Source organism: Leucoraja erinacea, chromosome 1 (assembly GCF_028641065.1).
Source record: "Leucoraja erinacea ecotype New England chromosome 1, Leri_hhj_1, whole genome shotgun sequence".
Classification (NCBI taxonomy): Eukaryota; Metazoa; Chordata; class Chondrichthyes; order Rajiformes; family Rajidae; genus Leucoraja; species Leucoraja erinaceus.
In genome coordinates, this window is record NC_073377.1 from 158,683,455 (window position 1) to 158,710,824 (window position 27,370).

Below are 27,370 nucleotides of genomic sequence, written 5' to 3' on the forward strand. Positions count from 1 at the left end.
CACACTTCAAAGGCGTACAGGTTTATAGGTTAATTGGCTTGGTGTATGTGTAAATTGTTCCTAGTGTGTGGAGGATAGTGTTAATGTGCGGGGATCGCTGGTCGGTGCGGACTCAGCGGAAGGGCCTGTTTCCGCGCTGTATCTCTAAACTAAACTAAACTAAACTAAAGCCGATGGAGTTTTCTATTCAAACATATATTTTACATTGGATTGACTGTAAAGTATAGATTATCATAAAGAAATAGTTCAGGAATTAGATCAGATTTCTTTCCAAATATGAATTCAAAATTAGAAATTGAACTCATGAACAAAAATGTCATGAATCATCTGTTATTTATAAGATTGCATTATGCTTAAAGTATTTAGCAGCAAAAAAAGATAGAAAGAGTATTTACAGGTCATATGAGATATATGGCTACATTTATAAAGGACCATATGTTAATTTGAAAGGTCAATTACTTTCTTTCACATTGGCTGATGCAGTAGGGATTGTTTCATATTAATGTGACATAGCTTGCTACAGAATTATTGTTAACATATTCCAAGTCCGAGATTATATTGAACAAAAGGACACTTTGTCGATATTACTCACAAAACAATAATAGTACACATTCATGTACGATTTTATGAAATTTTTGTATCAAATTGTGTCCATATTGCAGCCTTGATAAAAACAGTAGGAATAATAGAAATTAACATTGCTTTACACATATACTTATATATATACTAGACCAAGTTGGGTCCCGTCCCGTCAACGTGCGGTTGCGGGGGTAGGGGGCGGCCTGCGGCGTCACACACACACTAACCACCCCGCTTGCAGCACACACACACACACACATCCCATGATATTATATTAATATTATTAACTTGCTCCATTTACCCCATCCTCGCCCTATCCATTCACACATAGCCCAGAGAGGGAGAGGGAGGTGAGGTAGAGAGAGAGGGCAGAGAGAGAGAGGGGCAGAGACAGAGAGGCAGATAGAGAGAGGGACAGAGAGAGAGAGAGAGGGGGGAGAGAGAGGGAGGGAGAGAGAGAGGGGAGAGAGAGAGACAGACAGAGACAGAGAGAGATAGAGAGAGAGAGAGGGAGAGAGAAGGAGAGAGAGGGGGGGGAGAGAGAGGGAGGAGAGAGAGAGAGAGGTGAGAAATAGAGAGAGAGAGAGAGAGAGAGAGGAGAGGGTGAGAGAGAGGGAGGGAGAGAGAGAGGGAAGGGAGAGAGAGAGGGAGAGGGAGGAGGGGGGGGGGGGGGGGGGGGAGGGAGGGAGGGAGGGAGGGAGAGAGAGAGAGAGAGAGAGAGGGAGAGAGAGAGAGAGAGAGAGAGAGGGAGAGAGAGAGAGAGAGAGAGAGAGAGAGAGAGAGAGAGAGAGAGAGAGAGAGAGAGAGAGAGAGAGAGAGAGAGAGAGAGAGAGAGAGAGAGGAGAGAGAGAGAGAGAGAGAGAGAGAGAGAGAGAGAGAGAGAGAGAGAGAGAGAGAGAGAGAGGAGAGAGAGAGAGAGAGAGGATCTCGGGGGCTCTCGGAGGCTCTCGGATACTACAGGGCCTGACTTGCTCGTTCTTTCTGCGTGTTCTGCTCCCGATAGTGTGCGCGACCAAAGCACTCGAGTGCGAGCAGAAGGCAGGCAGGCAGATCCATTGTGAAGTCATCAGCCAATCATCAACCAAAAGCAGGCTTTTTGATTTCTAAATCTTATCGGATTTGTGAATATTTTGATTAATAACTCGAGAAATATTGCATTAATTTTTCAGATAATGTGATTTTTGACTATGGGATAAATCTCTACCGGAATATGTAAAATATTTACCATTAGGGCGTTGTTTTTTTTGGGAAGATGTGACCGCACACAAACAAATAAAGACACACACACACACATCCACATACAAGATCAGTTTTATAGTTACAAGGATAAGATACTGTATATATATGTGTGTGTGGCTATGTTTACGCCTGTGTGTATGTGTATATATGCCATATATCTATCTCTATATTAGTAAAAGTCTGTTCTTGACCGGTTTTGGCCATCTGTGCTGCAATTCTGAGAGAACGCCGCCACCTACGGTCGTCATTTTTGCCCACCTTGCTCAGAGCCCCCCTCCGCCGCATGTGTGCCGAGAATTTTTCCCGTCGATTAAAAATGACAGAGAGATATTAATGTTTTCACAAAATTCCCCATTCTCTCTGCTGCCCCCACTGGCGGCAGGGGGAGGGACTACAAAACCAGGAAGTGGTGTGCCACACAGTCTCTTCAAGATGGAGGAAGGCAGAGGGTCACGTTTCTCTGAGCTGTGAATAACACTGAACACATGTCTACTCAAATGTAAGTGGTTCTAAAATGCTTCCAGAATGTGTCTATTGGTTCTAAAGCATGCAAAAAGTGTCTATTCGTTCTAAAGCTTTCAAAAAATGTCTATTGGTTCTAAAGCTTGCAAAAAATCTATTGGTTCTAAAGCTTGCAAAAAAATCTCTATTGGTTCTTGCAAAAAAAGCTTGCAAAAAAATGTCTATTGGTTCTAAAGCTTGCAAAAAATGTCTCTATTGGTTCTAAACTTGCAAAAAAAATGTCTATTGGTTCTAAAAAAAGTGTGTCTATTGGTTCTAAAGCTTGCAAAAAAATGTCTATTGGTTCTAAAGCTTGCAAAAATGTCTATTGGTTCTAAAGCTTGCAAAAAAAGTGTTTCTATTGGTTCTAAAGCTTGCAAAAAAATGCTTGCAAAAAATGTCTATTGGTTCTAAAGCTTGCAAACAAAAAGTGTCTATTGGTTCTAAAGCTTCAAAAAAATGCTATATTGGTTCTAAAGCTTGAAAAAAAATGTCTATTGGTTCTAATGTTTGCAAAAAATGTCTGTTGGTTCTAAGGCTTGCAAAAAAAATGTCTATTGGTTCTAAAGCTTGCAAAAAATGTCTATTGGTTCTAAAGCTTGCTAAAACGTGTCTCTATTGGTTCTAAAGCTTGCATTGGTTCTGTGTCTATTGGTTCTAAAGCTTGCAAAAAAAGTGTCTATTGGTTCTAAAGCTTGCAAAAAAATGTCTATTGGTTCTAAAGCTTGCAAAAAATGTCTATTGGTTCTAAAGCTTGCAAAAAAAAAAAAATGTCTATTGGTTCTAAAGCTTGCAAAAAAATGTCTATTGGTTCTAAAGCTTGCAAAAAATGTCTATTGGTTCTAAAGCTTGCAAAAAAAAAGTGTCTATTGGTTCTAAAGCTTGCAAAAAAGTGTCTATTGGTTCTAAAGCTTGCAAAAAAATGTCTATTGGTTCTAAAGCTTGCAAAAAAAATGTCTATTGGTTCTAAAGCTTGCAAAAAATGTCTATTGGTTCTAAAGCTTGCAAAAAATGTCTATTGGTTCTAAAGCTTGCAAAAAGTGTCTCTATTGGTTCTAAAGCTTGCAAAAAATGTCTATTGGTTCTAAAGCTTGCAAAAAAAGTGTCTATTGGTTCTAAAGCTTGCAAAAAAATGTCTATTGGTTCTAAAGCTTGCAAAAAATGTCTATTGGTTCAAAAGCTTGCAAAAAAAAATGTCTATTGGTTCTAAAGCTTGCAAAAAAAGTGTCTATTGGTTCTAAAGCTTGCAAAAAAATGTCTATTGGTTCTATTGGTTCTAAAGCTTGCAAAAAAAATGTCTATTGGTTCTAAAGCTTGCAAAAAATGTCTATTTTGGTTCTAAAGCTTGCAAAAAATGTGTCTATTGGTTCTAAAGCTTGCAAAAAATGTCTCTATTGGTTCTAAAGCTTGCAAAAAAATTCTATTGGTTCTAAAGCTTGCAAAAAAATGTCTATTGGTTCTAAAGCTTGCAAAAAGTGTCTCTATTGGTTCTAAAGCTTGCAAAAAAAATGTCTATTGGTTCTAAAGCTTGCAAAAAAGTGTCTATTGGTTCTAAAGCTTGCAAAAAAATGTCTATTGGTTCTAAAGCTTGCAAAAAATGTGTCTATTGGTTCTAAAGCTTGCAAAAAATGTGTCTATTGGTTCTAAAGCTTGCAAAAAAATGTGTCTATTGGTTCTAAAGCTTGCAAAACAAATGTCTATTGGTTCTAAAGCTTGCAAAAAATGTCTATTGGTTCTAAAGCTTGCAAAAAGTGTCTCTATTGGTTCTAAAGCTTGCAAAAAATGTCTATTGGTTCTAAATGCTTGCAAAAAAAAAGTGTCTATTGGTTCTAAAGCTTGCAAAAAAATGTCTATTGGTTCTAAAGCTTGCAAAAAAAATCTCTATTGGTTCTAAAGCTTGCAAAAAAATGTCTCTATTGGTTCTAAAGCTTGCAAAAAATGTCTATTTGTTCTAAAGCTTGCAAAAAAAATGTCTATTGGTTCTAAAGCTTGCAAAAAAATGTCTATTGGTTCTAAAGCTTGCAAAAAGTGTCTCTATTGGTTCTAAAGCTTGCAAAAGGTGTCTCTATTGGTTCTAAAGCTTGCAAAAAAAGTGTCTCTATTGGTTCTAAAGCTTGCAAAAAAATGTCTATTGGTTCAAAAGCTTGCAAAAAAAAAGTGTATTGGTTCTAAACCTTCTAAAAATGTCTATTGGTTCTAAAGCTTGCAAAAATGTCTATTGGTTCTAAAGTTAGCTTTGAAGTTGAAAGGCACTGCTTCCTACAAATGATGGCTTGGGTGTGGCTTGAAGTTGAAAGACACCACTTACTGCAAATGGTGGCATGAAGTTGAAACGCACTACTTACTGCAAATTGAGGCTTGGGAGCTTTGGCTTGAAGTTGAAAGGCACTACTTACTGCAAATTATGGCTTGGGTGTGGCTTGAAGTTGAAAAGCACTACTTACTGCAAATGGTGACATGGGTGTGGCTTTGTTGTGGCTTGAAATTGAAAGGTACTACTTACTGCAGATTGTGGCTTGGGTGCAATGGCTTGAAGTTAAAATGCATTACTTACTGCAAATGGGGGCGTGGGTGCATTGGCTTGAAGTTGAAAGGCACTACTTACTGCAAATTGTAGCTTGGGTGCTTTGGCATTAAGTTGAAAGGCACTGCAAATGGTGGCATGCAGTTGAAAGGCACTACTTACTGCAAATTGTGGCTTGAAGTTGAAAGGCACTACTTACTGCAAATGGTGGCATGAAGTTGAAAGGCATTACTTACTGCAAATGGTGACATGAAGTTGAAAGGCACTACTTACAGCAAGTGGTGGCTTGTGTGTGGCTTGAAGTTGAAAGACACCACTTACTGCAAATGGTGGCATGAAGTTGAAAGGCACTACTTAGTGCAAATGGAGCCTTGGGAGCTTTGGCTTGAAGCTGAAAGCCACTACTTACTGCAAATGATAGCTTGGATGTGGCTTGGGTGTGGCTTGAAGTTGAAAGGCACTACTTACTGCAAAAGGTGGCATGGGTGTGGCTTGAAGTTGAAAGGCACTACTTACTGCAGATGGTGGCTTGGGTGCAATGGCTTGAAGTTAAAATGCATTACTTACTGCAAATGGGGGCGTGGGTGCATTGGCTTGAAGTTGAAAGGCACTACTTACTGCAAATTGTGGCTTGAAGTTGAAAGGCACTAATTGCAAATGGTGGCTTGGGTGCTTTGGCTTTAAGTTAAAAGGCACTACTTACTGCAAGTGATGGCTTGGTTGCTTTGGCTTGAAGTTGAAAGGCACTACTTACTGCAAATGGTGGCTTGAGAGCTTTGACTTGAAGTTGAAAGGCACCTCTTACTGCCAATAGTGGCTTGGGTGTGGCTTGAAGTTGAAAGGCACTACTTACTGCAAATGGTGGCTTGGATGCAATGGCTTGAAGTTAAAAGGCATTACTTACTGCAAATGGTGGCTTGGGTGCATTGGCTTGAAGTTGAAAGGCATCACTTACTGCAAATGGTGGCATGAAGTTGAAAGGCACTACATTCTGCAAATGGTGGCTTGGGGGCTTTGGCTTGAAATTAAAAGGCACTACTGGAAATGCACTTACTTCCTGTTTGCACTGTATATTGGTTTTAGATAAAACGCTACCACTTACGGCTGTGATTTTTGGCCATCTTGCTCAGTCCCCCCCTTCGCTGAGCCGGTGCATAGAATTCTTCCCATCAATGAAAAATAAAAGTGTTATTAGTTTTAAAAAAAATGTTGAGAATCTCTCTCCTGTCAATCACTCCATGAAAGCCACACCTTTTCCGGTGGGGGGGGAGGGGCTATAAAACCCGGAAATGTGGGTGTGGCTCAGTCTCTGCAAGATGGAGGAGGGAGAGGTCACGACTCGCTGTCTTTAGTGGCTTTGCACCTTACTTCAAATGGAATGAAACTGCACTTCAATTTGGTGGCCTTGCACCCTTCTAGAAGTGGTAAGAAACTGCACTTGAATTTGGTGGCCTTATACCCTGCTTGAAATAGAATTTCAAGGATTAGCCGTGAGTCAACAACCAGCCAACCAGCCGTGAGTGAGGGAGTTGCCAGCATAACAGGCTTGATTGACTGAAACGCCAGCCCAAGAATCCATTTGGCGCACAATTTGCATACTAGCCCTCTGGAAACCAGTCCCTTCAGCCCACAACACCCATACTAGCGCTCCAGAAAGCCCCCCCCCCAACTGGCCACTAATATTAGAATTGGTGGAGAGGTGGAATATTGCGTTGGATGACCAGCCCTCCTGTGTGATGCTGGGACCCAACGGGCCCCACTCAGTCTAGTATTATATATATTTTTGGAAAAGAAATCCCCGGCATTCATAGGGCATCCAAATGCCCATTTGTGAATGTAAAAGAAGATGATTCATATGGATTTGGAGATCTTAATTAATAACCATCAACCCATTTTCAAAGTGAACAATGAAACATTTCATAAAATCGCCTTTAAAAATAAAATAATAATTTAGGTCCTTGTGAGCACACCTAAAATCAGATCTTTCACATACAGGGTACATAGCTCCAAATACGTGTGAACACTAAATGTCAGGAACATGCACATGCACCAAATGAAATATGCATCCTACAGCCAAGAAAACTATCTAGGTATGGAAATGATTTTAATTATTTTCCAAGGTATGAACTGTTATGTTTTAATAAGGATTGCTACCTTTTTCAACTTGGGATAATAGAAAAGCAACATTTGAACAGCGTTGATTCTGGTTATATTCAAACTGTACAATCATAAACCCAATGATCACCTAATCTATATCTATACTATTATTAAAACTCTTTGGCTTGTTTGTGGCTGTGTGTGTGTATGAGTGTGTGCCAATTTCTATTTTCCTATTTTCCTCCAAACACTAGGCCACAGCCTTCCCAATTTCACACATTCTACTCACATTTTTTGTCGGTCGCGCCGGTAGGCGGTGCGACTCTCGTCAGCAGCGGCCTCTGCAGCCCGTCCGCGTTTTTATTATTTTCTGTCTATGTTTCTATGTAGTTTTTGTTATTTTTTGTTGGGGTATGTGTGTGGGGGGGTGGGGGTGGGGGGTGGGAGGGAGGGGGAAACTTTTTTAAATCTCTCCCTGCACGGGAAACCCAACCTTTTTTCTTTGTCGGGTCTCCCGTCATCGTGGGGCTGCAACGAGGATCCGGAGCGGCCTCCAACTGGAAGAAGAGACCGGGGACTCTGGTATTACGACTCACCATCACCGTCGCGGGGCTGGCCGAAGTGGTGGAGCGGGTGGAGCGGTGGATGAGCTCTGCTGCTGCTGCTGCTGCGGGCCCCGACCTCCGTCTAGTAGAGTCAGAGGCTTCAAATGCAGGTCATGGTGGACGGCGGCACCGGGAGCCCACGGGTCCCTGGAGGGAGACCGCTTTTCAGGGATCCCGCAACGGCGACTTCTCCCGCCCGAGTTGCGGGGTCGAAGAGCTCCTGGAGCGGGGCCTGACATCACCGCCCCGCGCAGCTTGGAATGGCCGCGGGACTCTGCGAGCGCACGCCGGGGGCTTCAACACCAAGACCCGGTGTGCGACCTCGCACCACCCGGCGTGGCTTTAATGGCCGCGGGACAATTGCCATCGCCAGCCGGGGGCTTTGACTTTGACTCTGACATCGTGGGGGGGGGGGGGAGAGTGCAGTGGAGAGATAAGTTTTTTTGGCCTTCTATCACAGCGATGTGATGGATGTTTATGTAAATTATGTTGTGTCTTGGGTCTATTTGTTTGTAGTGTAATGTATGGCTGCAGAAACGGCATTTCGTTTGGACCTCAAGGGGTCCAAATGACAATTAAATTGTATCTTGATCTTGTATCTTGATCTTGATCTTGATTTTTTTCCCGTCGAGGTGATAAACACCTTCCCGTCGCATTCCCACCTATATTTCCACACTTTTAATTGTTTAAAGTTTACAAAAAAGCCAGAAAACTCACCCATTTCGAAAAAATAACCTGAGTGACATCACAATGGACTCGCAAGGCAGGACGGGACACTCCGGGAGGGTGGGGCACTCTAGCGCACTCGCATGGCGGCCGCTGCCGGCGCCCAATGGGGTGGTAGAGGGAGGGGGGGGGGTGTGGAGGAGAGAGATGGGGAGCAGTGAAGGAGGGAGATGTCCCATCCCTATCTACCCTCACTCCCACCCTCTCTACCCCCTCCTCTCTCTACCCTCTCCCTTTCTACCCCTCTCCCTCTCTACCCCCTCCCTCTCTACCCCCTCCATCTCTACTACCACTCCTCCCTCTCTACCACCACTCCCTCTCTAGGGATTGAAAATGGAGGGTGAAGAAGAGGATGGAGTGCTGGGGGATGAGGAGAAATGAGCCGTGCCTGCTCAGTTGGGGGCTATGCTTGAGTGGTGCAATATTGCGTTGGGGGAACGGCTTGCTTTGGATTGAGGGAAGGGGTGAGTGGTGTTCTGGCGTTGGGGGAGCAGACCCAACGGGTCTGCACTTTGTTTAGTTATTAATTAAAAACTGCAAACACTTAACATAATAGTTTAATGTATTTGGCAATAGAGGGAGGTATCTTTGAATAGGGACGAAAAAAGTAATAAATTGGACAATCGTACCTGCTGCGCTTTTTCTTCATCAAATCATATAATTTGTGATCAAAGAAAAAACGATCTACTTTTGTGACAAGCAGCCGAAATTCCTGCGTTTTCATCATCTGAAAAATACAGTCAGAACTATAAAGATCTGGTTGCATTAATAAATTGTAGGATTTTATGGTAAAATATTGTGTTAGATTTATTTTCCTTAATGTGCATTTGATCACAATATTGATTGAAACAAAATAATACAGCTTTAAAAATGAGATCCCACCCATTCAAGACAGAGGAGAGACAAAACGATTATTTCCCCCTCAGTGACTAATGACCCTTTGTAGTCAGTTCCCTAAAGGACAGTACAGGCAGAGTCCTTGAATATTTGAGAAATTTGAGAAATGATCAATATTTTAAATATCTTCAAATATGTGACTATTTGAAAAAACATACACAAGAATATCATAATTTGTCTCCAGATTTATTGGACGAAGCAATGACAAAGGCCGAATCAGCTCATTTAATATCATACTTGTATAACATCATCTTAAATATAGAAATACCACCATCCGATAGAATTAGAAGAGACTGGGAGCAAGAACTAGCTATAAACATTTTGAAAGAGAGGTGGGATAAACATTTGCTATATGTGCATAAATGCTCGATTAATGTATGACATATTCTAAATCAATTTAAAACCTTACACAGACTATATTACTCAAAAACTAAAATAAGTGAACTTTTTCCCAATGTCTCCCCTATCTGTGATAAATGTCTATCCCAAGAAGCAACCATACCACATTCCTTTGTTTTTTGTATAAAAATTCAAAAATTCAAAAATTCAAATCTCACCTGTCAATCACTCCATGAAAGCCACACCTTTTCCGGTGGTGGGGGGGGGGGGAGAGGTTATAAAACCGGGAAATGTGGGTGTGGCTCAGTCTCTACAAGATGGAGGAGGGAGAGGTCAGGACTCGCTGTCTTTAGTGGCTTTGCACCCTACTTCAAATGGTATGAAACTGTACTTGAATTTGGTGGCCTTGCACCCTGCTAGAAGTGGTAAGAAACTGCACTTGAATTTGGTGGCCTTGCACCTGCTTGAAATAGAATTTCAATGATTAACCGTGAGTCAACAACCAGCCCACCAGCCGTGAGTGAGGGAGTTGCCAGCACAACAGGCTTGATTGACTGAGACGCCAGCCCAAGAATCCATTTGGCGCACAATTTGCATACTAGCCCTCTGGAAACCTGTCCCTTCAGCCCACAACACCCATACTAGCGCTCCAGAAAGCCCTCCCCCTCCCCAACTGGCCACCAATATTAGAATTGGTGGAGAGGTGGAATATTGCGTTGGATCACCAGCCCTCTTGTGTGATGCTGGGACCCAACAGGCCCCACTTTGTCAAGTATATTAGTAAATGTCTGATCTTGACCACTTCCTGTTGTTCTGTATATTGATTTAAGAAAAAACGCTGCCACTTACGGCTGTGATTTTTGACCATCTTATTCAGAGTCCCCCCTCTGCTGCGCAGGACACTAGGATTTTTCCCATCGATAAAAAATAAAAGAGGTATTAGTGTTTAAAAGATGTTGAGGTTCTCTCTCCTGAAGGCCACGCCCCTTCCGGAGGGACTATAAAACCCGGAAGTGTTGAGTGCCTCAGTCAGTCTCAGCAAGATGGGGGAGTTAGAGGGTCACGCCTCTCAGTCTGAGCTGTGAATAACACTGAACACACGTCTACTAAATTGTGAGTGGTTTTACTGACCTGTCAGTGCCCTTAATGTGGTTTGAAAATGTAGTTTGGAAATGCTAAAACTGTTTTGCCTTTGGTTTGGAAATGCTAAAGCTGTGTTGCCTTTGGTTTGGAAATGCTAAAGCTGTGTTGCCTTTGGTTTGGAAATGCTAAAGCTGTGTAGCCTAATTAAAGTTGCCTTGCCTAATTAAAGTTGCCTTGCCTAATTAAAGTTGCCTTGCCTAATTAAAGTTGCCTTGCTCAATTAAAGATGCCTTGCCTAATTAAAGTTGCCTTGCCTTCTATATAATTAAAAGTCTAATCTTGACCACTTCCTTTTTGCGCTTTATATTGATTTTAGAAAATTTGCTACCACGTATGGCTGTGATTTTTGGCCATCTTACTCAGAGTCCCCCTCTGCTCATCAGGTGCCGAGGATTTTTCCCATTGATTAAAAATAAAAGAGCTATTAGTGTTTAAAAAATATTGAGATTCTCTCTCCTGTTAATCATGCCATGAAGGCCACGCCCCTTCTGGTGGGAGGGGGGGGGTGGCCTTAAAACCCAGAAGTATGAGCGTGGCTCAGTCTCTGCAAGATCAAGGAGGGAGAGGTCATGACTCACTCTCTAGTGGCCTTGCACCCTGCTTGAAATGGTATGAAACTGCACTTGAATTTGGTGGGCTTGCACCTGCTTGAAATGGAATGTCAAGGAATAGCCGGGAGTCAACTGCCAGCCCACCAGCCGTGAGTGAGTGAGATGCCAGCACAACAGGCTTGAGCGACTAAGCCACAAGCCCAAGAATCCATTCGGCCCACAATGTCCATACTAGCCCTCTGGAAACCAGTCCCTTCGGCCCACAACACCCATAAAATACTAGCGCTCCAGAAAGCCGCAGCCCCCCCCCCCCCCCCCCCCACCACTGGCCACCAATATTGGAATTGGTGGAGAGGTGGAATATTGCATTGGGGGACCAGCCCTCCCGTGTGATGCTGAGATCCAATGGGTCCCACTTAGTCTAGTACAGTATAAATAGGTCCATTATAACGAGGTTTACTGTAGATGGAAATATATAGTTGAGGTATGATCAGGTCAACCATGGTCTTATTAAATGGCTGGGCAGGCTTGAGGGAACCACTGGCCTCTTTGCTCCTGATTTCATATGTTTATATATAAGTATGTTTGTATAAACATTCAAGCATCGTAAGGGTATTGTTCATATTGGGCATAATCTGCCTATATTTATTAAGGACACATTGCAGCATATATGCTTTAGTATTTTGCACATCATGACTCAATACAAAACAATAAACCAATATATCACGTACAGAGAAAAAAATAAAATGACTCAACATTTTGCTGAAATTTACAAAAATGCTGAGATCAGAGAGCAGCCAGAGAAATAAAGTATGTTCCATGTATTTCATCAGAGCTATAAAATGCAAAAATAATTAAATGTATGTAATGACTAAAATGTAAAATAAAATGAGGAATATAAAGGAGCAAAGAATTCAAGCGGATGAGTCGAAGGGCCAAAAGTGGCCATGAGATGCCTTTGGCGAGTCCGATATATACCTGAATTAAAAACAAGAGGATAACGAGGGGGAAGGTAGAACCGCTCCTGGACAAAGGAAGGAATTCATGCTTGTAGTCTGGAGAGGTAGGCAAGTACTAGATTACTCTGCATTTGGTTTCACCAAGGAGGATGTGGAGGATAGTGAAGGTAGACAGAAATGCTGGAGAAACTCAGCGGGTGAGGCAAAATCTATGGAGCGAAGGAAATAGGCGACGTTTTGGGTCGAGACCCTTCTACAGATAGGATAGATTAGAGGATAGTGAGATCAGTGTGGGGAATACTAAAATGCAGATGTAGCTTGAAAATGAGGACTAGTGAAGAGCATTAAGGTGAATAAATCCCCAGGACTCAATCTGATTTTTCCCATGTTAATGAGAGGCAATTGCGGGAGCCTTGACGAAGAACTTTGCATTTTCTCTAGCCATAGGCGAGGCTCCAGAGGACTGGTGAGCAGTTAATGTTCCTTCATTTAACAGGAGAGGAAGTAGAGAGAATCCAGGGAATTATAGGCTAGGGTACAGAAACTATTGGGTAGGATACGTCAGGATAGGATATACTCCCATTTGGAAGCAAATGGGTTAATTAGAGACAGTCAAGTATGGCTTTGTATACAGCAGCTCGTGTCTTACTAACTCGATAGTTTTTTGAGAAGATGATGAAGGTGATCGATGAGGCGAGGCCAATGGATGTTTAGATGGATCTTAGTAAGGCTATTGATAAAGTTCCCCATGGTAGGCTGATCCAGAGGATTAAGATGCATGGGATTAATAGTGACTTGGTCATATGGATTTGGAACTATCTTACTAATAGAGGACAGAGAGTTGGGTTGAAGTGGAAGAAAATATTCAGATTGGAGGTCTATGCCCAGAGGAGTTCCACATGGATCTGTACTAGGACCACTGCTGTTTGTGATATATATATATGAATGGCATGGACGTAAACGTAGATGAATTGGTTAGTAAGTTTGCAGATGACACCAGGATTGCGGGGGTCACGAACTGTGAGAAATGTTGTCAAAGTATACAGTGGGATATAGATTAGCTACAGCGGAGAAATGGCAGATGGTTTAATCTAAGCAAGTGTGAGGATTTGCACTTTGGGAGATCGATTAAAAAGGGAAAATATACAATTAATGGCACGATCCCTTGTCAGCATTGATATACAGAGGGATCGTGAGCTCCATGTCCATAACTCCCTGAAAGTGGCAACACGTCAATAGAGTGATAAAGAAAGCATATGGTGTACGTGCTTTTATAGGTCGAGGCATTGAGTTTAAGAGCCAGGAAGTAATGATGCAGCTTTATAAAATTTCAGTTTGGTCGCATTTGGAGTATTGTCTGTACTTTTGGTTGTTCCATTACAGGAAGGATATGGAGGCTTTAGAATGGAGGCAGAGGTGGTTTACCAGAATAATATGTAAGAAGGAATGATATGTAAGAAGGAACTGCAGATGCTGGTTTGCACTAAAGATAGACACAAAATAACTCAGCAGGTCAGACAGCATCTTTGGAGAAAATTAATAGGTGATGTTTCGGGTCAAGGCCCTTCATCAGACCCGAATGATGCCTGGATTAAGGAGAATTACCCCCAGTGCGTAAGGAGTAGGTGTGAAAGTGGGATAACATAGAACAAGTGTGATGGGGTTGGCCAATGGTCAGCATGGACTCAGTGGGCTGAAAATACTGCTTTCATGCTGCATTTCTAAACTAAACTAAAAGCTGATCCTGAGCCGTTAATGCCACAGGCTCTACTCTGGTGTACATGCAGCTTTGGGAGCGGCAAGAGTGGAGAGGCGAGCAGTAGTTAAGACATTTGTGTCATTAGATAAGCAAGTAAGCAAAATGCATACCACTTTGTACATGTCTCCCGAATCTCTATGTCAAGTCCAGAGTGTTTTCTTGAGGCACAAAGTGCATAATTGAAAGATAATGCGCTGCTTTTGACAACAGCCAACAGCAGAGGGATCAGAGCAGGAATAGTGTGGAACGTTAAAATAACATGGGGTTAGTAGTTCAGAATCATATTACTTTAGGTAGATCAGGTGCAGATCTGATAGGCTAAAACACTTACATAAACCTATGGCAATTAATATTCGAACTAATTGAATTTTGACAGATTCATTCTTGCAGCTGGCAATTATTCCCATCCAATTCATTTGAACTGCTGTACTTGTGCCAGGTTAACTTGTTGCAGGCGTGGATTCCCAGAACTAGGTAAACTGAAGGGAGCTGTGCTGGCTGAGGTAACTCCAGAAGGATTCCTTTGACGCAGTGCAGGTGGTCCATGCTCAGAATCCCAAGCTTCCACGTGGTCACGATCTCCAAGCCAGGACCATCAAGCATGTAGATTCATAGGATAATACAGCACAGAAGCATACCCTGTAGCCCACAGAGTTACACCAATACACCAACCATCCTAATTTTATATTCATTTTATAAACGTTTAAATAACTCATTTACACTAATCTGACACCTAGCCAAATGTATTCTTCATACATTCTCATCAACTCACCAATACCCCCGATTCTGCAATTTACTGTGGTAAAGGAAACCAGAACACCCACAGTAAACAAATACACACAGAGCAACTCCATTCAGTTGCAGGGACAACATGCAAACTCCACATAGACAGCATCCAAGGTCAGGATCGAAACCAGGCGACCCGAGCATTGAGACCGAGGCTATGTCTCCCCATCTGCATCTGAATATTTTTTATTAGTTGTTTAGTTTAGTGGTAACTTGTATCATAAAAACATTAATAGTACACTGTCAGGGAGAAACAAATAATAATTGCTATCAAAATCAGTATGTTTGCAATTAAACATCTGTATGTTTTTCCGGGGCACTTTTTTTAAAATAGGATTTTTTACTCACATTTTCATGTTTTTTAGTGAGTACTTATTGTTGACGGAACACTTTTGACAACCCAGTGCAAGCTATAGCACGTCTCATAATTTTTCACTGCAAATACTAAAATAGAAATAGCTAATCCCTCCAGATCACACTAGTCTTCAGTAAAAATACTGAAATCAACAACTATTCATCATTGCACGTAAATATATCTGAAGACAACATGGAAAGTCAATGATATACTTTTACACTAATTCAAATTTATGATTCAGACTTTTGATTTAACCGTCTAGATGTTTTCACATATTTTAAAATATATATATTTTTCATGTTCACGCATTTCTGCCCTGGATTAGCAGATTCGTTTTAGAATTGAATTTTATTTTGTTCTAAGCATATTGTTTTCTAAGAATTTGATTGGATGAACCAAGACCCACAGAAAAATATAGAAATGGTGTAACACTTCCTTCAGAGTTTTTCATAGTTTTAGCATTGTTGAAGTATTTAAAAGCATGTAATATAATTCTGCAATAAAGCTGACAATGATTTATTGTATTACCATAAAGTGGAAGTGCTTAGTACTTATAGATTCAGAATATTTTTTGTTAATGTTAGTTAAGGTCGGGGTCGGGGGGGGGGGGGGGGGGGGGGGGGGGGAGTTCCCCCGCCATGGGTACCATGAAATCCCGTGCTACCTGCTCCATGGTCAGATAGTCGGTGACTAAACCGTCTCCCCCACCTGGTTTGCCAGGTGAGGAGGGGGCTGTGGACTCCCAGCAGGACCAAAAACAAGACCTATCAAACGGCGGATGCGCTTCTAGCGAGCCAACGGCCGTCCACACTTCAGTAGAAGTTGCAATCACTGTCGTACATAGCATTGTAAGGAATGATGATAAAGGACACACACTAAAATCCTATACTTCCTGCTGTGGAAGTCCGCAGGAAGTGGAGGACAGAGATGTGTGGTGCGTCCGTCTCCGTTCACGTTGGAAACCAGCACCACTGCATCGCTAATGTTTTCAACGATGTATTAATGAAAAGTATTATCCATTGTTGCTTTTGGGATGTTCCATCAGTTTAACCCAGAAAAAACAAGGAAGACATATTACTACGTCAGTATGATGCATAACCTGGAAACGAAATTACAGGTGATGGTGTAAGTCAGAAACCAATTGAATAACTACTTTGGTTCCGTCTTCACCAAGGAAGACATAAATAATCCGCCGGAAATGGCAGGGGACCGCGGGTCAAATGAGATGGAGGAACTGAGTGAAATCCAGGATAGCCGGGAAGTGGTGTTAGGTAAATTGAATGGATTAAAGGCCGATAAATCCCCAGGACCAGTTAGGCTGCATCCCAGAGTACTTAAGGAAGTAGCTCCAGAAATAGTGGATGCATTAGTGATCATTTTTCAAAACTCTTTAGATTCTGGAGTAGTTCCTCAGGATTGGAGGGTAGCTAATGTGACCTCACTTTTTAAAAAAGGAGGGAGAGAGAAAACGGGGAATTAGACTAGATAGTCTAACATCAGTAGTGGGGAAACTGCTAGTCAGTTATTAAAGATGGGATAGCAGCACATTTGGAAAGTGGTGAAATCATTGGACAAAGTCAGCATGGATATACGAAAGGTAAATCATGTCTGACGAATCTTATAGAATTTTTCGAGGATGTAACCAGTAGAGTGGATAGGGGAGAACCAGTGGATGTGTTATATCTGGACTTTCAGAAGGCTTTCGACAAGGTCCCACATAAGAGATTAGTATACAAACTTAAAGCACACGGTATTGGGAGTTCAGTATTGATGTGGATAGAGAACTGGCTGGCAAACAGGAAGCAAAGAGTAGGAGTAAATGGGTCCTTTTCAGAATGGCAGGCAGTGACTAGTGGGGTACCGCAAGGCTCAGTGCTGGGACCCCAGCTATTTACAATATATATTAATGATTTGTAAGAGGGAATTGAATGCAACATCTCCAAGTTTGCGGATGACACGAAGCTGGGGGGCAGTGTTAGCTGTGAGGAGGATACTAGGAGGCTGCAAGGTGACTTGGATAGGCTGGGCAAATGCATGGCAGATGCAGTATAATGTGGATAAATGTCAGGTTATCCACTTTGGTGGCAAAAACAGGAAAGCTGACTATTATCTAAATGGTGGCCGATTAGGAAAAGGGGAGATGCAACGAGACCTGGGTGTCATGGTACACCAGTCATTGAAAGTAGGCATGCAGGTGCAGCAGGCAGTAAAGAAAGCGAATGGTATGTTGGCATTCATAGCAAAAGGATTTGAGTACAGGAGCAGGGAGGTTCTGCTGCAGTTGTACAGGGTCTTGGTGAGACCACACCTGGAGTATTGCGTACAGTTTTGTTCTCCGAATCTGTGGAAGGACATTATTGCCATAGAGGGAGTGCAGAGAAGGTTCACCAGACTGATTCCTGGGATGGCAGGACTTTCATATGAAGAAAGACTGGATAGACTTGGCTTGTACACGCTAGAATTCAGAAGATTGAGGGGGGATCTTATAGAAACTTACAAAATTCTTAAGGGGTTGGACAGGCTAGATGCAGGAAGATTATTCCCGATGTTGGGGAAGTCCAGAACAAGGGGTCCCAGTTTAAGGATAAGAGGGAAGTCTTTTAGGACCGAGATGAGGAAATCATTTTTTTACACAGAGAGTGGTGAATCTGTGGAATTCTCTGCCACAGAAGGTAGTTGAGGCCAGTTCATTGGCTATATTTAAGAGGGAGTTAGATGTGGCCCTTGTGGCTAAAGGGATCAGGGGGGCTAAAGGAATCAAGGAACCAGACTGATTCCTGGGATGACAGGACTTTCATATGAAGAAAGACTGGATAGACTCGGCTTGTACTCGCTAGAATTCAGAAGATTGAGGGGGGATCTTATAGAAACTTACAAAATTCTTAAGGGGTTGGACAGGCTAGATGCAGGAAGATTATTCCCGATGTTGGGGAAGTCCAGAACTAGGGGTCACAGTTTAAGGATAAGAGGGAAGTCTTTTAGGACCGAGATGAGAAAATCATTTTTCACGCAGAGTGGTGAATCTGTGGGAATTCTCTGCCACAGAAGGTAGTTGAGGCCAGTTCATTGGCTATATTTAAGAGGGAGTTAGATGTGGCCCTTGTGGCTAAAGGGATCAGGGGGTATGGAGAGAAGGTAGGGATGGGATACTGAGTTGGATGATCAGCCATGATCATCTTGAATGGCGGTGCAGGCTCGAAGGGTCGAATTGCCTACTACTGCACCTATTTTCTATGTTTCTATCTTTCTATGAAATCCGAAAGGCAAAAAGGGGACAGGAGATAGTTCTGGCAAATTTCATTACGGATAATCCCAAGAGATTTTACGTGCATAATGGAAAAAAGGGTAACAGGAAAGATAATAGGATCCCTCAGGAATTAAAACGGTCAACTCTGCCACAGGAGATGGGTAAGGTCTTCATTGAATATTTTTCCTCTGTATTTACCATGGAGAAAGGCAGGAGGACTGAGGAACTTGCGGCAGTCACTGGAAATGTCTTGAGAGCAGTCAGTGTTACAGTCGAGGAGGTGCTGCAGATCCTTACATATATGAAGGTAGATAAATCTATCGGACCTGATCAGATATATCCAAGGATACTGTGGGAAGTTGGAGAGAAAATTGCAGGAGCCCTGGCTGAGATTTATGAGTTGTCATTACACACAAGCAAGGTGTCGGGCGACTGGAAGATGGCAAATATTGCACGTCTATTCAAGACGGGTTGCAGGGAAAAGGCTGGGAGTTATAGAAACTATGGGACAATGAGCTGACCAACTGTGGTCAGAAAGTTACTGGAATGTATTCTGAGGGATAGGACATACATGCATGGAGATGGACAAGAGCTGATTAATTTTGCATGTGGGTGGTTGTGTCTCACGAATCTGATTGTTTTTTTTGATGATGTGCCCAAAAAGATTGATGAAGGCAGAGCTGTCAATGTATATATGAATTTCAGTAAGGCCTTCATGGAAGACCTTCAGTAAGGCCTGATAGTGGAAGGATGTTTTGCGGACTGAAGACCTGTGACCAGTGGTGTGCCTCAAGGTCCGGTGATGGACCTATGGCTGTTTGTCATTTATATCAATGATTTGGATGTGAATGTTAAATGTTTGGAAGATTAAAACATGCAAAACAGAGGATGTACTTCCTGCGGCTGCTGAGGAAGCACAATCTTTCACAGCAATGATGGTCCAATTCTACACGGCCATCGTAGAGTCTGTCCTCACCTTCTCTATGATGGTCTGGTTTGGCTCAGCCACCAAACACGACATCCGGAGGCTGCAGCAAATCATCCGATCAGCTGAGAAGGTTATTGGCTGCAACCTTCCCATCATTGACAAACTGTACACTGCAAGGGCCAGGAAGCGAGCGGGTAAGATCATCTCTGACCCCTCTCAACCTGGCCACAAACTCCTTGAATCACTTCCCTCTGGAAGGCAACTCTGGACTGTCAAAGCTGCTCAGCCAGACTTAAAAACAGCTTTTTTCCACGAGTAGTAGCTACTCAATAACCAAAAATCAGTAGCCTCCTTTTGCGCTGGTATTTTATTTAATTCACTTGTTTAATCGATAATGTTTTATTATTAATGTTTAATGTTTTATGTGTCATTCCTAACTGTCACTGTATGTCATGTTGTCACTTGCGGGCGAAGCACCAAGGCAAATTTCTTGTATGTGAATACTTGGCTAATAAACTTATTCATTCATTCATTCATACACGGCATGATTAGCATGTTTGCAAATAACACAAAAGTAGGTGGCATTATGATAGTGAAGATGGTTGTCAAAAATTGCAACAGGGTTGTGATCAGTTGGGCAAGCGGGTTGAGGAATGGTTGATGGAATTTAATACAGAGAAATGTGAGGTATTGCACTTTGGGAAGACTAACATGGGCAGGACCTACACAATGATTGGTAGGGCGCTGGGGAGTGTTGTAGAGCAGAGGGATCCAGGAGTGCAGGTACATAGTTCGTTGAAATTAGCATCACAGGTAGATAGGGTGGTCAAAAAGGTTTTTGGCACATTTGCCTTCATCAGTCAGAGTATTCATTATAGAAGTTGGGAGGTCATGTTGCAGTTATATAAGACATAGATGATGCCACATTTAGAGTATTGTATTTAGCATTCTGGTCACCATGTTGTAGGAAAGATGTCAAGCTGGAAAGGGTACAGAGAATTATTTACAAGGATGTTGTGAGGACTCGACTGCCTGAGCTATAGGGAGAGGTTGAACAGGCTAGGACTATTCCTTGGAGTGTTGGAGGATGGGGGATCATTTTATAGAGGTGTACAAAATCATGAGAGGAATAGATCAGGTAGACGCAGAGACTCTTGCCCAGAGTAGGGGAATCGAGAAGCAAAAGACATAGGTTTAATGTGGGGGGAAGAATTAATAGGGACCGGAGAAGTCACTTTTACACACAAAGAATGGTGGGTGTATGGAATGAACAGCCGGAGGAGGCAGTTGAAGCAGATACTATCGCGACGTTTATAAGAAACATTTAGACAGATACATGGATATGACAGGTTTTGAGGGATACGGGCCAATTGCAGGCAAGTGGGACTAGTGTGGATGGGACATGTTGGTCAGTGGGCAAGTTGGGCCGAGGGCCTATTTCCTATGACTTAGTCCCAAATCCCGAGATGTTCACATGAGAATATTTTGTAAGGCTATCTGGGTTGTGTGTCTCTTTGGTATGTCCAAACTCTGAACATCTCTGCATATATCTGACAATCCTCGACTTCCTCATCAACACAGCACAATCAGTACGAATTGGTACAATACTTCTCCCTTGATAAACATCAACATAGAAGCACCCCAATGCTGTATGCTCAGCCCCACGCTCTACACACTCTACACCCATGACTATGTTGCTAGACACAGTTCCATTTCCATCTTTAAACTCGCTGATGACACCCGTTGTTGGATGAATTATAAATAATGATGTCAGAATATAGAAGGGAGTTCAATCGTCTGATTGAGTGGTGCCAGAACAGCAACCTTGGTCCAAAACGTCAATAAAACCAAGGAACTGATTGTTGACTTTAGCAGATGAAGGCCGCGGAGCCGAAGATCTGTCTGGTCCCGGCACAGTGATGTAATCATAAAGAAAACACATCGATGCCCCTACTTCCTCAGAAAATTGAGGAGGTTTGATATTTTTCACAAATATTATCTTGAACTTCGACAGATGAAGTCGGTAGGGAGCATATTGATTGGGTATACCATGGCCTGGTTTGGCAATTTGAACGCCCAGGAACAAAGGAGAATACAAAAAGTGGTCAGACATGGGAAAGTAGCCTGGCCATCATAGCCAATTGGGGGCATCTAAGACCTCAGTACTGGAGATGTGGCTGAGGAGAGGACATTGAGGTTGGTTTGTTTGCCTTCCAGTGTATTTGGAAGATTTTGAGCAGTCAGCATTGATCGCAGGGGGCTACCCCATAAATGTTACTTCACATCTGAGTTCTTGATGTTTCAATCTAATTTTCATCAATTAGTCCATGCAAGACAATGGTGAATTTTATCATTACTGTCTGGCTTTGCTGAGAGATGTCTCCCAAGATATGGGAGGTTCCTCAACTGCTCATTCCAACTGACTGAGCAGCTGTTCCCCAAATCACAGAGGCATAATGGGCTTCACTGCAGCTTTTTCCCAACAACCATCAGACTAATAAACACTACAACCTCCAAATCAGCTCTGAATGACACAACTATTGTTTGTTTTTAAATACTGAACTTATTTTTTGTTGTTTATTGTGGTGTTTACAGAGTACTATATTTACATATGTGTTGTGCTGCTGCAGCAAGAAAGTCATTGTTCCATTTTGGGACATATGACAATAAAACATTTTTCACTCTTGATTCATGCATAGGTGTCTTTTTACAATACTGGAGAGATTTTGAGGAACAAGATTATTATTCAGTTTTTTACACCAATAAACTGTTCTTAACAAAAATCTACCCATCATATGAAACCTTATAAATAACAAATATAAATGAGATAACTTCAAGATGGAAAGTCAAAAACGTTTTTCATGAGAGAAATCTTCATCGTTTTACCACCAATTTTGACACCAAAAATGTGACATTAAAAATGCTGCCACATTTAGTCATGAATATTTAATTCATAAATAAATTTCATATGGCCCCTCATATATATATACGCAATTTTGCAATTTTATTGTTCCATGTGGTATTCATAAACATAGAAAGGAATAAGAAATACGTCCACTTACTGTGCCAACCAGGTCGCTAGTGGACACCACGCGACAACCGTTACACAAAATGTATTTGTGGATTCTGATTACATTTTCGGAAACTTGCCATCATGATGCTATCTTTTCTTATATTTTTTGTTGGTACTATGTTTATCATGAACCCAATAAAGTGCTTGTAAACATTTTTGAAATAATTTAAAATTTGACCCGCGTTGTCACATTTTTGTGTGCAGTATTGTAAAAAGACACACATTTATTATAATTTTACAACTATCCTTCAAAAAATGCCATGTCAGAGCTGTGGTCAATAATTTGCTATTCCTTCACTTATGAATAAATCATTGTTGTACAGATCATTAAGTTGTTTTTATTTTATTTTTCTCTTCAAAATCTGAGTTGACAACATTCCATCATCTAAAACTAAAGACACATGGTTACCCTAAGTGGCTGCCTCTAGGATTGCTAATATTAATTCAGTGTGAAACAGCCTGAAATACACTCTGCATAAGTTAGGGAATTACAAGGTGGATAATTATCCTGCTCACAAAGGTATCCATGTTGCCAAATCCACAGGGCATTGTCCTGCCAATTTCAGGATCATTAATTATGAGCTGCCAATGCTACTGTACAAACAATTAAAATTATAACAGCATGTGTAGACTTGTTGACATGTTGGCTGGGAAATATCGTTTACACATTGAATACTTCTTAGGTGAAGTTGTCAATGGAATTAATTGGAGTTAAGTTTATTTTACTGAGTACCTCATTCTGTATTTGGCTAAGTATGGTTTTAATTAAAGTTAAAGTAACTCTTCTCTATTAACCTTTCCCCCCACTTACAATTTTAAAGGAATAGTCCTTCCTGTGAATAGATTTAAAGGCAGAAGTCATAAAAATATAAGAAATCTAAATCATTTTAAAAGGCCAATTACATAAAGAAAATTGGAAACCTGAAACCTCAACAAACCAAAATTGAAATATGGTATCCATAATAACTTGGTCCCATACATTGACTTTATTCTTTGTCCAAATTCTTCATAATTTAGAGAACAGCTCATGCGACATTTGTTAAGTTAAATAATTCATCTGTATCAGTACAGTCATTTGCTTCTTGCTGAACAATTTGTGATAGAAGGAAGCTCACCTTACTACTCAATGCAATGAACCATGATAAGCTGGCTGATCTGTTAGTTGACTTTGTATTTCAATTGAGACTTTCATCAAACAACCAAATGTAGAGAAAAATAGGCAAGTATGTTATTTGTAACTTTGCAGATAATATATTAATAACTTGGATTTGGAACTGCTGGGGCAATTTTAAAATTTACAGTTGACACAAAACCTGAGAGTGTGGTGAACTGTGAGCAGTGAGAAGGGTGGTGATAAAATTCAAGCAGATTAAAAAGTGCCATGAGATATATTTTGTTTGGAGCATCAAGAAGAGAAAACACATCTAAATAGATTTATGTTAGGGAAAAAAGCTGGAAAAGATTGGAATGTTCTCCTTGGACAAAGAAGGCCACGTGGAGATGTGAAAAGAACTGTTCAAAATGTCAACTGGGGGCAACATCTCAATACAGAAGAGATGGCGAAATAGGTTCCCACTGGCAGAAGGTATAGTCATAGGTCAGAGGTTTAGTATGAGTGGCAAAAGAACAAAAAACAATTTGAGGAAAGTATTTTTACCCAATGAGTGGTTAACATCTGGAATAGATTCCTAGACAGTCACAAAAGCCGATTCATTCATAACTTAAAAAAAATGAATTGATCCAGAACTTGAAAAGCAAAAACAAAGGCAGGGCTACAGAGAAAGAGTAAGAATGTGGGGCTAATTATCTGGTTCTTGCAGAGAACCTGAATGAAGTTGTAGATCTAAATGGCATCATTCAGTGTTGTTAAAAATCTACAATTCCATGATTATGCAGTTTCTGTTTCCCAAAGCTACACACATTTTAATGCAAATTGAGACTATGCGAAAAAGGTGATCCCACATTAATTTAGTTTACAAGGTATGTTAAAATGGCATTGCACCAGTTACTGTGCAGCTCCATGGCATATCAACTTTGCTAACACACGAGTTTTCAAGAATTCTGAAAATAGTAAAAAGAATGAATGTTTACCCAAGTATACATGTTGTATTGTACATTCTGTTACCCAGAAATTCATTCCCACAATGGATCTGAATTAGTCAGATGGAGTGTGGTCTGCCTTCACTAAGCAAGAATGAACGTCCATGCAATGGGCCATGCACACGGTATCCAACATATGCTTCCGTGTCCGCATCCTTGCTTCTGCACGAGCCCTAAAGCTGCACTGGTGTTTTATGGCTATGTGGCTCCTGGTAACCTCCAAGCTCTTGTGCGTGTCCAAGCTGGGTACTGTATTTATAGAGGCAATGAAGTTCAGAAATGGTTATGCATCCACTGCTGTTAGCCATTCTCCCATCAAATTCGAGTACGCCTTAAACATTGAAGCCTTCCTCATGGATTTCTCTGAAGCCCTTCTGACAGCTCACATTGTTACAAGGCCTGTTTTCAGTACCCATATGTTTCTGATTGTCAGACGGATGTGGAAGCATTAAAAAAAAACTAATTTCAAAACATTTCAATAATAATCATTTTGGTTAAAGCACATTAAACTGCTGTTAAATAAATGAAAACATGAATATATAGATAAATACAGGGAAAATTACCTATGCCTTTTAAATTAAGATCGCTAAGACCACTCGAATGATTGGGGCTGAGCTATGTGCATCAGGTATGCTCTCATAAACATAAGAGGCTAGATACAGAATATCTGGATTCTCAACTCAGCAAACTACAGGACTCGAAAATCAAAATAAAATCGCAGAAGCTGAAAATCTAAATAGAAAATGTTGCATTTGTTGTAGAACATACTAAGTTAACGTTATGGAAAACCTTCAATACAATCGTGAGTCTAATGGCAGACATCAAGGCCACTTGCAAACAAATACGAACTTCAGTGAATCCCTGACCTCCACAATTCTGTATGGAAGCAGAGATTTTAGACACGCTGATTCACTCACAACAGTATGCTATCAGTTCTCCCTGGATTTGCCAGAGAGCTAAGGCAAGTTTCTATCCAAATTGTATTTAATGCATACTCCAGAAATATGCATTAAGATTTGAGAAGATATGTTGCCCACAAAAGATATGAGAGGTAAACTGGCAATCATGGGCCAGTCAGTTTAATGTCAATGATCGGAAGCTTTTGGAAGCAATAAAACTGGACAAAGTTAACAAGAGTCAAGAGTCTTGCGTGTTTAATTATCATATGTATCGGGAACATAACAATTAAATTCTTATTTATTTCAGCTTTCTACAGGCATATTAACACAACAACACAACAAATTAATATACAATAAACAATAATTGTTTATAAATTATCAGTTATGCTAGGTAACCAGACTGAAATACTACAAACTATAGCGCAACCGTATAAAAAAATTCAATGTAGTTCAGTGCTGAAACAGGATTGTGGTTAGAATTGTACAATCCAATTCAACAGCCTGATGGTTTATGAGGTGAAACTGTTGTTGAATATAGTGAAGAAAGGAACTACAGCTGCTGGATTAAATCAAAGCTAGACACAAAATGCTGGAGCAGCACAGGCAGCATTGATGGAGAGAAGGAATGGGTAATGTTTCGGGTCGAGACCCTTCTTCCGTCTAGTCTGTCCTGCTGAGTTACTCCAACATTTTGTGTCTCTCTTGAAAATAGTGATATTGGTTCTCAGGCTCCTGCATCTCTTTCCCGATGGTAGCAATGTGGTGACAGCATGGCCAGGGTGGTGTGGGTCTTTTATGATATTAGCTGCCATCTTGACCCAGAACTTCCTGTAGACCCCTTCGATTGTGTGGAGGACAATACCCATGATAGACCAAGAAGAGTCCACCAACTTCTGCAGCCTCTATGTTCTTGAGCATTCAAGTTACCGAACCAGGCAATGATGAAACCAATCAGCATGCTCTACACCACACATCTGTAGAAATTTGAGAGAATATACGGCAACATGACAAGTCTCGTCAAACCTTTCAGACAGTAGAGGCATGGATGGGCTTTATTAGTGATTGCATCTATGTGCCTGGCACGGGACAGATCATCAAAGATGTGCATATGAAGGAACTTGAAACTGTTGATTTTCTCCACTTGTAGAAACAAAGAACTGCAAAAGTAAACAAAGTGCTGGAATAACTCTGCAGGTCAGGTAACATCTCTGGAGAACATGGATAGGTGACGTTTCAGGACTTCTCCAGAGATGTTGCCTGACCTACTCAGTTATTCCAGCACTTTGTGTTCTTTTAATGATAAAAGTTAATGGACCCTCAGCTTTCCATTCCTGAAGTCAACATGCAGCTCCTTGGACTTGCTAATCTCTAATCAATCTCCCTCATATACTCTGACTCGTCATTTCCTTCACAGCAATTTGGACATAAATGGATGAATAAAGGAAGGCATGCACAAACTTAAGGAAGACAAGTGTTTTTGGTGAAGTAACTCAGAGGTCTTTTAAAGGCGGTACAACAATCAGGACATGAATTTATTTTTTTTAATGACCAAATTATATTGATGACAAATTATATTGTAAACATGATTGGGGGGGCCATGGAATAAAGCTCCTGTAATCAAACAGTGACAAGGATACAAAACTGGATAAGAGAGTAAGGAACTGAGATATATGGGCTTTTATCCTAGATTTTACATCACAAGCACTGTTTTTTTAATCTTATACATTAATGACTATGACATGGAGATATAGGATATAACTTTAAATTTTGTAGGTAGAGTTATAGTGCATGGAAGCAGGTCCTTTGGACCAACTCGTCCATACTTATCAAGATGCCCCATCTGAGCTTTGTCCAATATCCCTCTAAACATTTCCTTTCTATGTATCTGACCGTGCCACAAAAATGTCACAAAACATTCTAGCATAATAAACAGTGAGATAGTGTTCGGCTTCAAGGAGAAGTGCAGACTCGTGGGTCTGTTCCCCAACAGCGTTTGCGGGGGGGGGGGGGAGGGGAGAGGAGGAGGGAGGAAACGGGACAGATTTGGGAGGGGAAAGGAGAGA

The 27,370-nt window shown here is 41.3% G+C and overlaps 1 protein-coding gene across 1 annotated transcript in view; it reads right to left on the reverse strand.

Annotated features, from left to right (window-relative positions):
* The window catches only part of LOC129703884 (uncharacterized), a 314,315-nt gene extending 305,316 nt beyond the window's left edge, over positions 1-8,999 (reverse strand). The window contains exon 1 of the mRNA XM_055646562.1: positions 8,901-8,999. Within this exon, the coding sequence (XP_055502537.1) occupies positions 8,901-8,998 (98 nt within the window). The 5' untranslated portion in view covers position 8,999. The remainder of the gene's footprint in view (positions 1-8,900) is intronic.
* Positions 9,000-27,370: the final 18,371 nt, after the last annotated feature.